Below are 14,702 nucleotides of genomic sequence, written 5' to 3' on the forward strand. Positions count from 1 at the left end.
CAAATGCCACAGGCACAGGAAGGAATCAATAAGAATGAAACTCAATGTGAAAAGAGATTTATCATTAACATGAAGCATGACCTGGTGGAAACTAGGTGTTAAATAAGTACTTGGGGAGTAGATAATAAACAGAATGACTTCATAAGAACATAAGAACACCCCTGCTGGATCAGACCCAAGGCCCATCTAGTCCAGCATCCTGTTTCACACAGTGGCCCACCAGATGCCGCTGGAAGCCTACAGGCAGGAGTTGAGGGAGAACTGTGGTAGCAAGCATGACTTGTCCCCTTAGCTAATCAGGGTCTTCCTGGTTACATTTGAATGGGAGACTACATGTGAGCACTGTAAGATATTCCCTTTAAGGGATGGAGACACTCTGGGAAGAGCATCTAGGTACCAAGTCCCTCCCTAGCATCTCCAAGACAGGGCTGAGAGAGATTCCTGCCTGCAACCTTGGAGAAGCTTGTGAAGACAATACTGAATTAAGAACATAAGAACAGCCCTGCTGGATCAGGCCCAAGGCCCATTTAGTCCAGCATCCTGTTTCACACAGTGGCCCACCAGATGCCGCTGGAAGCCTGCAGGCAGGAGTTGAGGGCCGGTGGACCAATCACGTGCAATGGCGGCTGCATAAGCAGTTGGCACCTTTGCTCTGTCTTTCAGTTGCTTCATGGTACTCAGAGGCATCCTGCTATAGGCTGGAGGTGGCGTATAGCCCTCCAACTAGAAGCCATTGATAGACCTCTCCTCCATGAAGTTATCCAAACCCCTCTTAAAGCCATCCAGATTGTTGGCTGTCACCACATCCTGTGGCAGAGAATTCCACGGGTTGATTATGTGTTGTGTGAAAAAGTACCTCTGTTTGCTGATCCTAAATTTCGTGGCAATCAATTTAATGGAATGGCCTTTGGTTCTAGTGTTAAGTGTGTTGTAGCCTTGCCTCAATAAGTAAGTTGCTCTAGCATGTTGAGGGTTTGTCAGCTCTGTAACACAGGGTTTATCCATTGAGGGTTCACAACCCCCCGGGGGTATGTAAATGGCTCATAGCGGGTATGTCGAGCCCTCCCGCCTCTCCAGGACACTGCTTCTTTGTTACCTCCTGCTCCGAGGATTCATCTCTGCTTCTAAGCCAACAAGTCCTCTGCAGGGGGTAGGGGAGCAGTGTCAGGCAGCATCCTTCCCTCCCCTTTTCCTCCTGACTGGTTGACTATATGCTTGGACTCTGTCAACCCTCCCCTCAGCCCAAATGACAGACTTAGCAGGAAAGGAAATGTGGCCTGTTGCTCAGCAACATTTCCTTTGCTGATGGGACCCCAGGCTCTTTAGGGATGGAGGCTAGAGAGCTGAGTCAGATAGAAGTGACAAGAGATGATGTTCTCAACTGTCTGGAAAAACTGAAACCTAACAAATCACCAGGGCTGGATGGCATCCATCCAAGGGTCCTTAAAGAACTCAAATGTGAAATTGCTAAAATATATAACGTATCCCTGCAATCGGGCTCTGTACCAGAGGACTGGCAAGTAGCAAATGTAACACCGATTTTCAAAAAGGAGTCCAGTCCAGGGGCGATCTGGGAAATTACAGGCCGGTTAGCCTAACGTCCGTTCCAGGCAAGTTGATGGAAAGCATCCTCAAGGATAAAATTGTAAAGCACCTAGAAGAACAGGCCCTGCTGGGAGTGAGCCAGCATGGCTTCCGCAAAGGTAAATCTTGCCTCACCAACCTTTTGGAGTTATTTGAGTGTCAACAAGTATGTGGATCAAGGTGATCCAGCTGACATTGTATACCTGGACTTCCAAAAAACTTTTGACAAAGTTCCTCATCAACAACTCCTGAAGAAACTTAGCAGTCATGGGATAAGGGGACAAGTACATGTGTGGATTGCTAACTGGTTGAAAGACAGGAAACAGACAGTAGGTATAAATGGAGAGTTTTCACAATGGAGGGAAGTAAGAAGTGGGGTCCCCCAGGGATCTGTACTGGGACCAGTGCTTTTTAATTTATTAATAAATGATCTAGAAACAGGGGTAAGCAGCGAGGTGGCCAGATTTGCAGATGACACCAAACTCTTCCGGGTAGTGAAATCCAAAATGGATTGTGAGGAGCTCCAAAAGGATCTCTCCAGACTGGGGGAGTGGGCAACAAAATGGCAAATGTGGTTTAATGTTAGCAAGTGTAAGGTGATGCACATTGGGACGAAAACCCCCAACTTCAAGTATATGCTGATGAGATATGAGCTGTCAGTGACTGACCAGGAGAGGGATCTTGGGGTCGTGGTGGACAGCTCGTTGAAAGTGTAGACTCAATGTGCAGCAGATGTATAAAAGGCCAATTCCATGCTAGGGATCATTAGAAAGGGGAATGAGAATAAAACAGCTGATATTATAATGCCCTTATACAAAACTATGGTGCGACCACATTTGGAGTACTGCATACAATTCTGGTCACCACATCTTAAAAAGGACATTGTAGTAATGGAAAAGGTACAGAAGAGGGCAACCAAGATGATCAGGGGCCTAGAGCACCTTTCTTATGAGGCAAGACTACAATACCTGTGGCTTTTTAGTTTAGAAAAAAGACAACTGCGGGGAGACATGATAGAGGTCTATAAGATCATGCATGGTGTGGAGAAAGTGGAGAGAGAGAAATTCTTTTCCCTCTCACACAACACTAGAGCCAGGGTTCACTCCATGAAATTGATTGCCAGGAGGTCTAGAACCAACAAACAGAAGTATTGTTTCACACAACATGTGATCCACTTGTGGAACTCTCTGCCACAAGATGTGTTGACAGCCAACAACCTGGATGGCTTTAAGAGGGGTTCGGATAACTTCATGGAGGAGAGATCTATCAATGGCTACTCGTCGGAGGGCTGTGGGCCACCTCCAGCTTCAAAGGCAGGATGCCTCTGATTACCGGTTGCAGGGGAGTAAGAGCAGGGGAGAGGGCACGCCCTCAACTCCTGCCTGTGGCTTCCGGCGACATCTGATGGGCCACTGTGCAAAACAGGATGCTAGACTAGATGGGCCTTGGGCCTGATCCAGCAGGGCTATTCTTATGTTCTTATGATGACCTGTCATTTGGGCTGATGGGAGGGTTGGCTGAACCTGAGCACATTGCCAGACAGTCATGAGGAGAGGACAAGGGAGGAATAGGGTTAAGCTGGGGCTATGCTGTGGAGACCTGTCTACAAGGCTTCTGAGTGAGGGAGGGAGGGAAGTTTCCTTTTGCTTGCTGGAAAGATTCATTTGTAGATATCACAATTCTTGATAGTATGCACATAATTATTTCATTTTCTACAAGCTCGGCCAAGACTTACTTTGGGTGGGGGTGGGTAAAGTTATTACATGCTTGCATATCACTATATTATTTCTTATCAACGTTGGCAAAATTTACTTCTGGAGGGATGGTGGTGTCATAATTATGGGTATTTTTAGCCTAGAGAAGAGACGCCTAAGAGAACATAGGAAACTGCCATATACTGAGTCAGACCATTGGTTGGTCTAGCTCAGTATTGTCTTCACAGACTGGCAGTGGCTTCTCCAAGGTTGCAGGTAGGAATGTCTCTCAGCCCTATCTTGGAGAAACCAGGGAGGGAACTTGAAACCTTCTGCTCTTCCCGGAGTGGCTCCATCCCCTAAGGGGAATATCTTATAGTGCTTACGCTTCTAGTTTCCCATTCATATGCAACCAGGGCAGACCCTGCTTAGCTAAGGGGACAAGTTGAGTTTGCTACAAGACCAGCTTTCCTCTCAAGCAAAGCAAGCCACTAAATGTAATCTTTAAGAAAAAAAGGTTGCAGACTCATCTCAGACATGCACTAATTTTTGATAGCAAAAATGGAAACTAATTTTAGATGGTGCATACAGGCAAACCTCATTATCCATGGGTTCAACACTCACAGTTTAGCATATCCATGGTCAGGAAATAGCCACTGGACTTAGGCATACATGGGGTGGGGTGGGGGGCACTATGGAATTGGACCAGGTCCGGGGCCCTGTCCGGTTGGCCACATCCATACTCAGGCGGGGAGGCAGGCGGGGAGGGAGAAGGCGTCCCCGCTGCCGCATCCATCATCTCAGGGATGGCGGAGGCACCAACAGTGACTCCTTCTTCCTCCCAGACTGCCTCCCAAATAACTGCATGGGGTGGTCTACAGCCTATATTGGGCCTCTGTGCATGCACATAAATGCACACACAGAGAGGTCCGAAATGGGCTGCAGACAGGCCTGCACAGTCATTTGGAAGGCAGGTGGGGAGGGAAGAGTCACCACTGCTTCCATCCCTGCTGCTGCCGCTTTCACCACCATTCCCGTCGCACAGCAGTAGTTTTAAAAGATACATGGAGCCTCTGCTGCCATTCCTGCCACAACCGAGGACCTAACACCCCCCCCATCCCCTCAATGCATTGATATTCATGGATTCCATATCCGCAGTTGTAGAGCAGAATGGAACTCCCGCAAATATCGAGGTTTTCCTGTAGTCAATTACAGGCCCTTCTAAGCTTGCTGTAGCCAGCTTTCACTGCAGAGAATGCCAACAGATTATTTTAAATTAGCCCCAATACCTCTAGGAAACAATCAAAAATCCACATCTGATTTTAGATGATGTCCTGGAAGTCCGGTCCGAAGAGTGCTGCTGACTGAAACACACTGGTCTCATGTGTCTCTCATAAAATGGGACACTGCTGGCAAATTAGGGTCTCTTTGGTATGCACCCTCTCCATCTGTGACTCTCCATCTCCATCTGTCTCTTTTGCATGCACCCTCTCCATCTGTGACTTACACAGCTTTCCCGAGACTTAAGTCTCACTATGACAATGTTAAGCACCAATGCTATAAAGAATGTGTACCACTGTCAAAAGAAGCCATGGTGGTAATGCAGGTTGAGATTCAAAGGCAGAAATGGCTTTTCTTTGATTAATCTCTTACTAGTCTTCAGGTGGCCTCCCCATGTGCTCAATCTGACTTCCTAGTTCTATACAATGGCAATATAATACATACCAAGTCTATGATAGATAATACTTTTTGCTGCTTAACATTTTCATGTGGAGAAAAAAACACAGAAACAATGTGCAGTTGAAGCTGTCAGCCATGCTTCCTATCTTATCCTGTCCAGAATGACAACTTATGCCTGCAGTGTGTAGCAAAGAAACAGAGGGAGCACTGGAGATTTACACAGAGCTGGGGTACAAAATAGGCCACAAGTTTATTAAATTAAATGCTGTTGAAGTTTTTGAAGTAGAAAGGATAGCAATTAGGCAGATGTTGCTGACAGTCCAAATGGGAAGAAGATTGGGAGAGAGAAGTGGCTCAAAACCATGGGCAACATGGGCTGATCCCACTATTTACATTTCTTTATTTAAAATATTTATATGCCACTATTCTTCATAAATAAATTCATGACGAATACAGCAAAGTCTGTAGACCTGCTCCAACCTGGCTGACAACCTGTCCCCATAGGGAAAAGCTGTTGCCCAGCCTTGGGAGCCTCCTGAATGCAGGTTCATGGGGAACCCAACTCCTAACTTATTCATAAACCAGGGTTCCCGCCTGATGAACAATACCACTGAAAACAATGCCACTGCCTTGAGAAAGGAAAACCCCCTACAAATTGCTAATTTGTTTATTTATGTCACATTTATATACCACCCTATGTAAAATCCCAGGGAGGTTTATAATCCAAACAAAACCTAAACGCCATATAAACAGATTAAAATTATCATAAACAAAACTTTAAAACATTATAAACAAAAAGCCTGATAAAACAGACGTGTTTTCAAAAGTTGTTTAAAAACAACAAGAGGTGGGGAGATTCTGATTTCATTTGGGAGTGTGTTCCAGAGCCTCAGGGCAACCCTAGAGTAGGCCTGGTTTTGGGTCACCCTGAAGCGAGTCAGCGGCAACCACAACTGGGCCTCTCCCGATGATCTTAATAGGTGGCAGGATTTATGAAGGTGCCTGGGCCCAAGCCATTCAGGGCTTTATAAGTAATAACCACCACTTTTTATTTTGCCTGGGAACTAATTGGCAGCCAGTGTAGCTCTTTTAAAATCGGAGTAATGTGGTCTCTACAGGTGAACCCAGGGACCAATCTGGCTGCTGCATTCTGCACCAGTTGCAGTTTCTGAATGACATACAAAGGCAGCCCAACGTAGAGCACATCGCAGTAGTCAAGCCTAGATGTTACCAGCATATGCATGCATCAGTTTTAAGGCCATTTGTCTCAAGAAATGGACATAACTGGCTTATAAGCCAAAGCTGATAAAAAACAATCCTGGCCAGTGCCTCAACCTGGGATATCAGGGAGAGGTTTGGGTCCAGATGTTCTCCCAAGCTACGTACCTGATCTTTCAGGGAGAGTGTAACCCCATGCAGAACAGGCAGTTCTAAACCACTTCCTAAATTCCAGCCTCCCACAAGAAGTACTTCCGTCTTGATTGGATTCAACTTCAGTTTGTTCTCCCTCATCCAGCCCATTACCGACTGGCAGTTACACTCATAGAGGGCCATGGAGAGAGACTTTTATATGAATCACTACCAAGATATAGGAGGCAATACGAAGCACAACATACCACACCTAATTTGTATACATAGTACATACCACCAAAGAAGATCTTTCTGCGGACAGTCAGCAGCACCTGGCCATTTCGTGCAGCACTGGTCATTAAATCCAGAACATTCTTGTGTGATTTCCCTTTGACTGGAATACCATCAATGCATACAAGCTCATCAGCAGCACGGAGCCTGCCATCCTTCTCTGCTGCCCCCAGTGGAATGATGGCTCCAATGTAGATCTAAGCAGCAGAACAGAAAAATTTAGAGTGAGGAACAGAAACCCAGATGACTGATGTTCTGAGTTAAGGATCAAAGAAGCACTAAAAACTCCCATCACACAAGTGCTATTTATTGACTTCTTAGCTAAGGTCTTTAAGGTGTGGTGATGACCTATAAATAATGCCCTGGTCTAGCATTATCTGAGAAACAACCTCCATCCCTATGTTGAAATCAAGACCTCCATGACTGATTGGGAATAGCCTCTTAAGTTTGTCTATGCACTATTTGTAGTTCAATTCTTAATACCTCTCCCATGCCCTGAAATCTGCCAAAATATGAATCTAAGTGTCTTTCAGAATGGCATTTTTATTCAAGATGGCTTTTCATGGTCAGAGATAGGGTGATACAATGCTTTAATCACTGCAATGGAGGTTTTAGGATTTTAACTTAGTTACCCACCTCAAGCCCTTGAGATGGTGAGGGGCAAGTCAAATTTTTAAAGGACATCTCTGCAGTTTTTATTCAATTCTTCTGACAAATGAAGGAGTTATAGGCATTTTAGTGATTCATACTGCAGCCCAAAGCATCATCTCCAGATTGAAGCAACCCCCAAATCTGGTTGAATCCAAGTGCAATGAGGGGCCAAAGCAGCAAAATGAATGGCACCCGCTCCCAATATCCAAGACAGCTTCCAAACTGAATCTCTGGTCTGTGCACAGTCGTACAAATTGAAGTTACTGCTCCTCCAATTTACTTCTCCGAGTATTGTTTCAAGCCTACATGTGATGTGATCTTGTTACACTCAGTATTTCCCCAGGCCTGCTCAACTTCACTGGCTACCATTGGGAGGAGTGGGGAAATGATGAGTACGACGATATCACTTCACATGTATGCTTCAAACATACTGGAAGATGTAGGCTGCCAACAGCCACATATTTAAGGAAATCAGTAGTATAGCCCTTGGAATGAAACCAATCAAATTAAAACTAAACATTTTTTCAATGTGCCTGTTAGCAGCAGCACCATTTCACCAAGTTACAGCTTTAGCAACGAAACAGCAAGCCAATGATAAATGCCTTTTTTATTCTCAAAGAATGCTGGCTTTTGTAAGGGACCAGGTAGCACATTAATCATTAAATATATTATGTTCTTAATTGGCAGTTGCTTGCCTGGATAATTACTTCACCCTTATTCAGATTTGACCTGGCACATCTGTTCAAGTATTCCTATTTTCTCTCATCCATTGCTAAAGTTGATAAATATTACCTCATTGTGTGTCATGTTGTTCTCTCAGCTCTCACTAATAGGTTTAGATAAACAGCCATATCTCCTGCCTTGTGAATGATAAAACTCTTTCCAGAGGCCTTCCTCAACTATGTATATAGTACTTCTATTGAAAATGATGTGACTTGTTTCCACAAAAAGGTGAATAATGATCGGGATACCTGGGAATTTGACAACTTTCATACAGAGTAGACCAACAGATCTCATCCTAATTGCTAGCAAAATCTTTCATTTATTTAAAATATGTATACACTGCCATTCTTCACATTGTGTAATTCATGGTGACTTAAAACACATTTTAAAAACACAGCACAACACAATAAAAGCAGCATATTCAATCGTAAAAGCATAAAGATAAATACAATCATTAAAAGAGGCATATTTATATCTATCTGTCTGTCCGTCTGTGGGGAAATCTAAAACGTCTTCACCTGTTTAAATTTAAATGGGGAGAGATCAATTCTAAGACTGGACAAGGAATTTCAAAGAGTCAGCGCTTGCCATGAAGGCTTGCCCACCTGTCATTAACCAGCGTACTTCAGAAAAACATACAGGAGAGGCTCTCCACATGATTCTGAGGGCTGGGCAGAAATATATAGCAGTAGACTGTCCTACAAGCAACTTGACCCTATGTCATTAAGGCAGGGATGTTAAATTTAATTGGATGGTGGGCCAGATTTTATTCTGATGCACCACCAGTGGAGGGTCGCACATAGCCTCGCGCTGCCTTCTGTTGCCTCACACCACCTTCTGTCTTCCTCTTCCTCCTCCCTCTCCCTTTGGAATATAAATATAAAATGAATGAATAAGGAATAAAATAGAATAAAATAAAATAATATTAAATTAGCGGAATGCCCTAGTTTTAACACCAGAATATGCTCAGGAAAAATTTTATTTTTAGAAGGAATTCTGACCATAACCATCATATTTTAACATTGTTTTCAACAGATTTTTAATACTCAATACTCAGATGAGTAATTCCAAAGCAACATCATGCTCCAAGAAAAGCAGAACTCTTTCCTCCACCACTCCACTCACCCTTCTTCCTTCTCCTTCCTTCTTTCTCCTCCCTCCTCCTCCCTCTTTCTCTCACTTGTCCCCTCCTCCCTCTCTTGCCCAGATAAAAAAGCGCCCTGCACTGTATTCTGATTTTGTTGCTGTCACCTTCCTCCTCCTCCCTCTTTATCTTCGAATCTAGTGCTTCACAAAATGAAAAGCCCGTCACAAGGGAGGGGGGAATAGTCGCAGAGGTGGAGGACTGAACGAAGGAAACAACTCATGGCTTCAGCACACCGGGGGTTGGGGGGAGAGATACCATCACCACCAGTGGAAGAAGGAAGCCTGCTGGTTAGCATGTAACTACAAATATATGCTGCCTCTTTGGCAGGCAGCATGGGGAAAAAAAGCAGTAGAGGCAGCAGGGGCTTGTCCCAGTCAGTTGAATTTCATGGGCCTGATCTGGCCTACGGGCTGGCAGTTTGACACCCTGGCATTAAGGGCATTAAGCATCAACACCAGGACCCTGCATCATGTGCTGAAAAACACTGGCAATGAATGCAGCTGGCACAGTAGGGCAGTAATATGGGGTGAATGTCCGGCTTGCTGCATTCTGCATCATCTATAATTTCCAAAGAGTCTTCAAAGGCAGCCCTATGTAGAATGCACGACAGTAACCTAATCATGAGATGACAAGAGCAAAGCTGGATCCAGAAACATTTCCAAGCTGTAAACTTGCTCTTTCAGGAGTGCAACCCCATCTATATTGATCCTGATGACACTGTACCCGAACCTCTGAACAACCTCTGCCAGTGGTTTCATATAGATATTAACAAGTACAGAGAAATATCAATTCTTTGCTGCAATCATCATCACAGAATAGTCCCAACACTGGGATCACACATGTGTTTGATCAGATTCAGCTCAAGTTTCCATTTACTGTTGCTCCAGTCTCACCAACCATTTCATTGCCAGAAGTTTTGCAGTAAACCAAGGAGCCAAAATGGTTCTGTGGCAGGGAAGAGGATACTCAAGAGCAATTATATTGATGGCCAGGGACATTTCCCCATTTGAGAGGTCAACCGTACCCCTTATCCGGAATGCTTGGGACCAGCAGTGTTCCGGATTTCGGACATTTCTGGATTTGGGAATCTTCTATATACAGGCATATAATTCTGGTAGACGGGGGTCTGGAATGTGAAGCGGAACTCTTGCGAGAGCGTGCAAGAGTTCCAGCACTGAAGCCAGTGGAGAGAAATAATGGTGGCGGTGAAAAGGCGGACAGCTGAAGAGGCAAGTGGAGGAGGTGGCGGCAGCGGTGGTGAGTTCCAGTGGTGAGAAACAATGGCGGCAGCGAGGAGATGGACGGCTGAAGAGGCGAGCACAGTAGGCAGGAGGCAGAGGTGGCAGTGGCGGGGGTGGGCAGTGGGACGGCCTGGCCTGGCCCTAAGGGAGGCAGCGGTGGGATGGCCTTGGCTCTGAGGAAGGCAGCTTGACTACATGTTTAAAGTGAACTCAGGCAGTTTTGTGTTTTTTATTAAAGGCGTGGTGTCCGGATTTTGGAGCATTCCGGATTTTGGATGTCCAGATAAAGGATACCCGGCCTGTAGGAAAATCCTCCAGACACATCAGGAATCCATTATGATCCATCAGTCTCTGAGGGTAGGCTTAATTATTACATCCCCTACCCCTTGCAGAGGTCAGGAGCACTGGTAAATCTAAGACTGATTTGTTCATGACAATGGAGTAATGCTAATCAGCTCCACTACCAGATCAACATCCCACTGCCCAGTTATTTAAAAACAACAACAACAGGTTTGTGACCCACATGCACATGGGTGGGTGGTGCTGATATCACCTAAAACAGGTCCATTGTTTTCATGATGGACATAAATTTCTGGACTAACCTGAGAGGCAGGTGCCTTAGTGTGGATATTGAAAACCCCCAGCACTAAGGCTGAGGATCTCCAACACCATGCCAGCAATCACTACGGGCAGCTCATGTAGGGAGACTGTCAGGCAGCAGGATGGATGGTGCACCAAGATAATCCCTATCCTGTGTAAAATACCCAGACTCAATCAAGAGCACACACTCAGACTCTAGCATCTGCTGGATTGAGTATCTAGATATTTTTTATATGTCACTAGCAATTCACAGGCAAGAACAACTTCTAATTTCAGTTACAGCTTATCAGTTCTTCTATAAAGATAACTGTCTCTGTGTAGTTAAACTTTTTTTTTATTTCAAGATGAACCAAACATTTCCCTCCTTATTGCTTTTTATTAGTTATCTCTCCCTAAACCTTTTCCTGCACTATACAAATAACTTGCAAAACACTATGCAACCAGCAAGCATTTGTCATTTGTCCCAGGACATGGTCTGATAACAATGATCTTGCTGAAGTTAAGTAGGTTTAGATTTAGTCAGTGCCACCAAGGAGCCCTTGTAAGCTGCCTTGAATTCCATGAAGGAAGAAGGGGGGTGGGATTTCTGTGGCCCCTATGGTGTTGAGGTGCTCTTCAAGTTGTTTTGGAATTGCACCTAGGGCGCCAATTACCACTGGGATTATTTTGGTCATCTTCTGCCACAGCCTTTCAATTTCAATTTGTATATCTTTGCATTTTGTTCTTTTTCTATTTCTTTTTCTTCTATTCTGCTATCCCCTGGTATTGCTATGTCGATTATTTTAACTTGTTTTTCTTTCTTCTCAACTACAGTTATATCTGGTGTATTGTGTGGCAAATGTTTGTCTGTTTGTAGTCGGAAGTCCCATAATATTTTTACATCTTCATTTTCTACCACTTTTTCAATTTTATGGTCCCGCCAATCTTTGGCTACAGGTAGCTTGTATTTTTTGCAGATGTTCCAGTGTATCATCCTTGCTACCTTGTCATGCCTTTGTTTGTAGTCAGTCTGTGTGATCTTTTTACAACAGCTGATTAGGTGGTCCACTGTTTCATTTGTTTCTTTACAAAGACGGCACTTGCTGTTCGTTGTTGATTTTTCGACTTTTGCTCTTATTGCATTTGTGCTTAGTTCTTATTCTTGTGCAGCCAGTATTAAACCCTGTTTCTTTCTTCAAGTTGCCATTCTTAAGCCATTGCCAGGTCTTGGTGATGTCTGATTTTCCACTTATATTGTGCAAATATTGACCATGCAGGGGCTTATTTTTCCATTTTTCTGCTCGGTTCTTGACTTGTTCTTTCTTGTAGGCCTGCTTTCTTTCATTGGTGTTGAATAGTTTCTCGTTATTGACCATTTGAAGTGCATCTTCTTCACTGTCCTTGATATATTCTTCAAGGCCTCTTTTCTCCTCCTCTACTGTTTGATGGACTTGTAGCATTCCTCTTCTACCTGAACTGCGAAGGAAGTATAGCCTATCTACATCACTGCGGGGGTGAAGAGCATGATTGATGGTCATTATTTTCCTGGTCGTACGATCTAGCGTCTCTAGCTCTGCCTGGGTCCAGTCTATTATTCCTGCAGTGTATCTGATAATATATATAGTCCAGGTGTTTATGGCTTGTATAGTGTTCCCGCCATTGAGCTTGGACTTGAGGATTTTTCTAACTCTCCTGATGTATTCACTTCCAATTTTTCTTTTAACTTCAGTGTGTGTGATGTTATCAGCCTGGAGAATGCCCAAGTATTTGCAATGTTCTTTCTCTTTCAGGTTCTTGATGTTGCTTCCCATTGGGCATTTCTATTTCTTCTGTTTTTGTTATTTTCCCTCTGTTCATTATTAATGCAGCACATTTGTCTAGTCCAAACTCCATTGCTATATCGCTACTGAATATACAAATATAGGAAGCCCTGCAGCAAAGGGAGAGACCACCTGCTTCCCAGACAACCCCCAGAGTGAGAGACTGGTGTTGGCTGTCTGCTGCTGCTGTTGTTGAGTCCTGCCTGCAGGAGAGGGAGAGGGTGAGACCATCTGCCAGCCCCCCTGCCTGACTTGTGGGATTGTGGCCTCTGGCAGTGGCTGCTTTGCAGGACTGGGGTCCTGGAGTGAATCACAGTCCCTGCTTTCCACCTGGCCAGGGAGGCCATCTCTGGCCCTATAAGGTACACTGCCTGTGGCGACTGTGGGGCAGCTATTACTGTGGTGGTGGGGAACAGAAGAAGAGTAACATTGGCAGGTCAATGGGCCGTTACAAGGGAAGGAGACATAGAAATTTAATAGCTGTGTCCCCTTCCGACTGTCTGCAGCTCTTTGACCTTGGGGAGCAGTGCTGACCACCCTTGGGACCTCACCTTGCTCCTCTGTAATGCCAGGTCGGTCCAGAACAAATCAGAAACCATCTAAGATTTGATTCTGGATGAAGGCACCTACCTGGTATGTATTACAGAGACCTGGCTGGGAGAGGCTGGGGGTCCACTGTGGTCCCAGCTTCTCCCTCCAGGGTACTTTGTCGAGGAGCAAGTGAGGGACCGGGGGCAGGGAGGTGGAGTGGCTGTGGTCTATAAGAATACTATCTCCCTTACCAGGACCCCTGTTAGAGTGTCAGACCATATCTAATATGTGTACTTACATTTGGGGACCAGGGATAGACTGGGGCTTCTGTTGGTGTACCAATTGCCCCACTGCTCAACTGAGTCCCTAACTGAGCTGGCGGACTTGGTCTTGCGTTTGGTGTTGGAGTCCCCTAGGCTTGTGGTGCTGGGGGACTTCAATGTTCATTTCGGGACCAATTTGTCCAGGGCAGCTTGGGAGTTCATAGCGGCCATGACAACTATGGGCCGATCTCAAGTGGTCTCGGTACCGATGCACATTGCCGGTCACACGCTTGATTTGGTCTTTTACTCTGATCAGGGTGGTGTTCCGTGGGTGGGGACTCCTGTGATTTCCCCATTGTCATGCACGGACCACCATCTGGTTAAGGTTGGACTCACACCCCACCTTCGCAGGGGCGAGGGACCTATTAGGATGGTCCACCCGAGAAAATTATTGGATCCAATAGGATTTCAAGAAGCCTTGGAGGGATTTAGTGTTGGCTCTGCTGGTGATCCTGTTGATGCCCTGGTGGAGAACTGGAACAGCAAACTCACCGGGGCAGTAGACATGATCACTCCTAAGCGTCCTCTCCGATCTGCTTCAAAATTGGCCCCTTGGTATATGAAAGAACTAAGGGGGCTGAAGTGGCAAGATAAGACTACTGGAGAGCAAGTGGAGAAAGACTCAGCTTGAATCCGACAGATTGCAACATAGAGCTCATCTGAAGGTCTATGCTCGGACAATACATGCGGCAAAGAAGCTATTCTTTTCTGCCCGTATTGCATCCGCAGGTTCATGTCCAGCGGAGTTGTTCAGGGTTGTGAGAGGGCTAGTATGTGCCCCTCCTCCCTTGAATCAGAATCTGGAACCATCGATTACCCGCTGTGATGTGTTTAATGAATTCTTTGTGGGGAAAATCTCTCGTATTCGGGCCGACTTAGACTCAGTCTCCACAATTACTTCAGTGTCTGATGTGGAGGTGTCCAGCGACTCCTCTTGTGTGGTTAGGTTGGATCAGTTCCAGTTTGTGACACCTGAGGATTTGGACAAGCTGATTGGAACGGTGCGGCCTACCACCTGTTCTCTTGATCCTTGCCTGACATGCCTGATATTATCTTGCAGGGGGGTTGTTGTAGAAGGCCTGGTAGAG

The 14,702-nt window shown here is 45.2% G+C and overlaps 1 protein-coding gene across 7 annotated transcripts in view; it reads right to left on the reverse strand.

Moving 5' to 3' along the window:
• Nucleotides 1-14,702, reverse strand: part of MAGI3 (membrane associated guanylate kinase, WW and PDZ domain containing 3) — a 340,723-nt gene that overhangs the window by 57,932 nt on the left and 268,089 nt on the right. For all 7 annotated transcript variants that reach the window (XR_008307161.1, XM_053250087.1, XM_053250086.1 and 4 more), the window contains one exon: nucleotides 6,604-6,796. Coding sequence is in view for 6 of the 7 variants with exons in the window: in XM_053250087.1 (XP_053106062.1) it covers nucleotides 6,604-6,796 (193 nt within the window). In the remaining variant the exon portion in view is untranslated. The remainder of the gene's footprint in view (nucleotides 1-6,603; nucleotides 6,797-14,702) is intronic.

This window comes from Hemicordylus capensis, chromosome 4, assembly GCF_027244095.1.
Source record: "Hemicordylus capensis ecotype Gifberg chromosome 4, rHemCap1.1.pri, whole genome shotgun sequence".
NCBI classification, from domain to species: Eukaryota; Metazoa; Chordata; class Lepidosauria; order Squamata; family Cordylidae; genus Hemicordylus; species Hemicordylus capensis.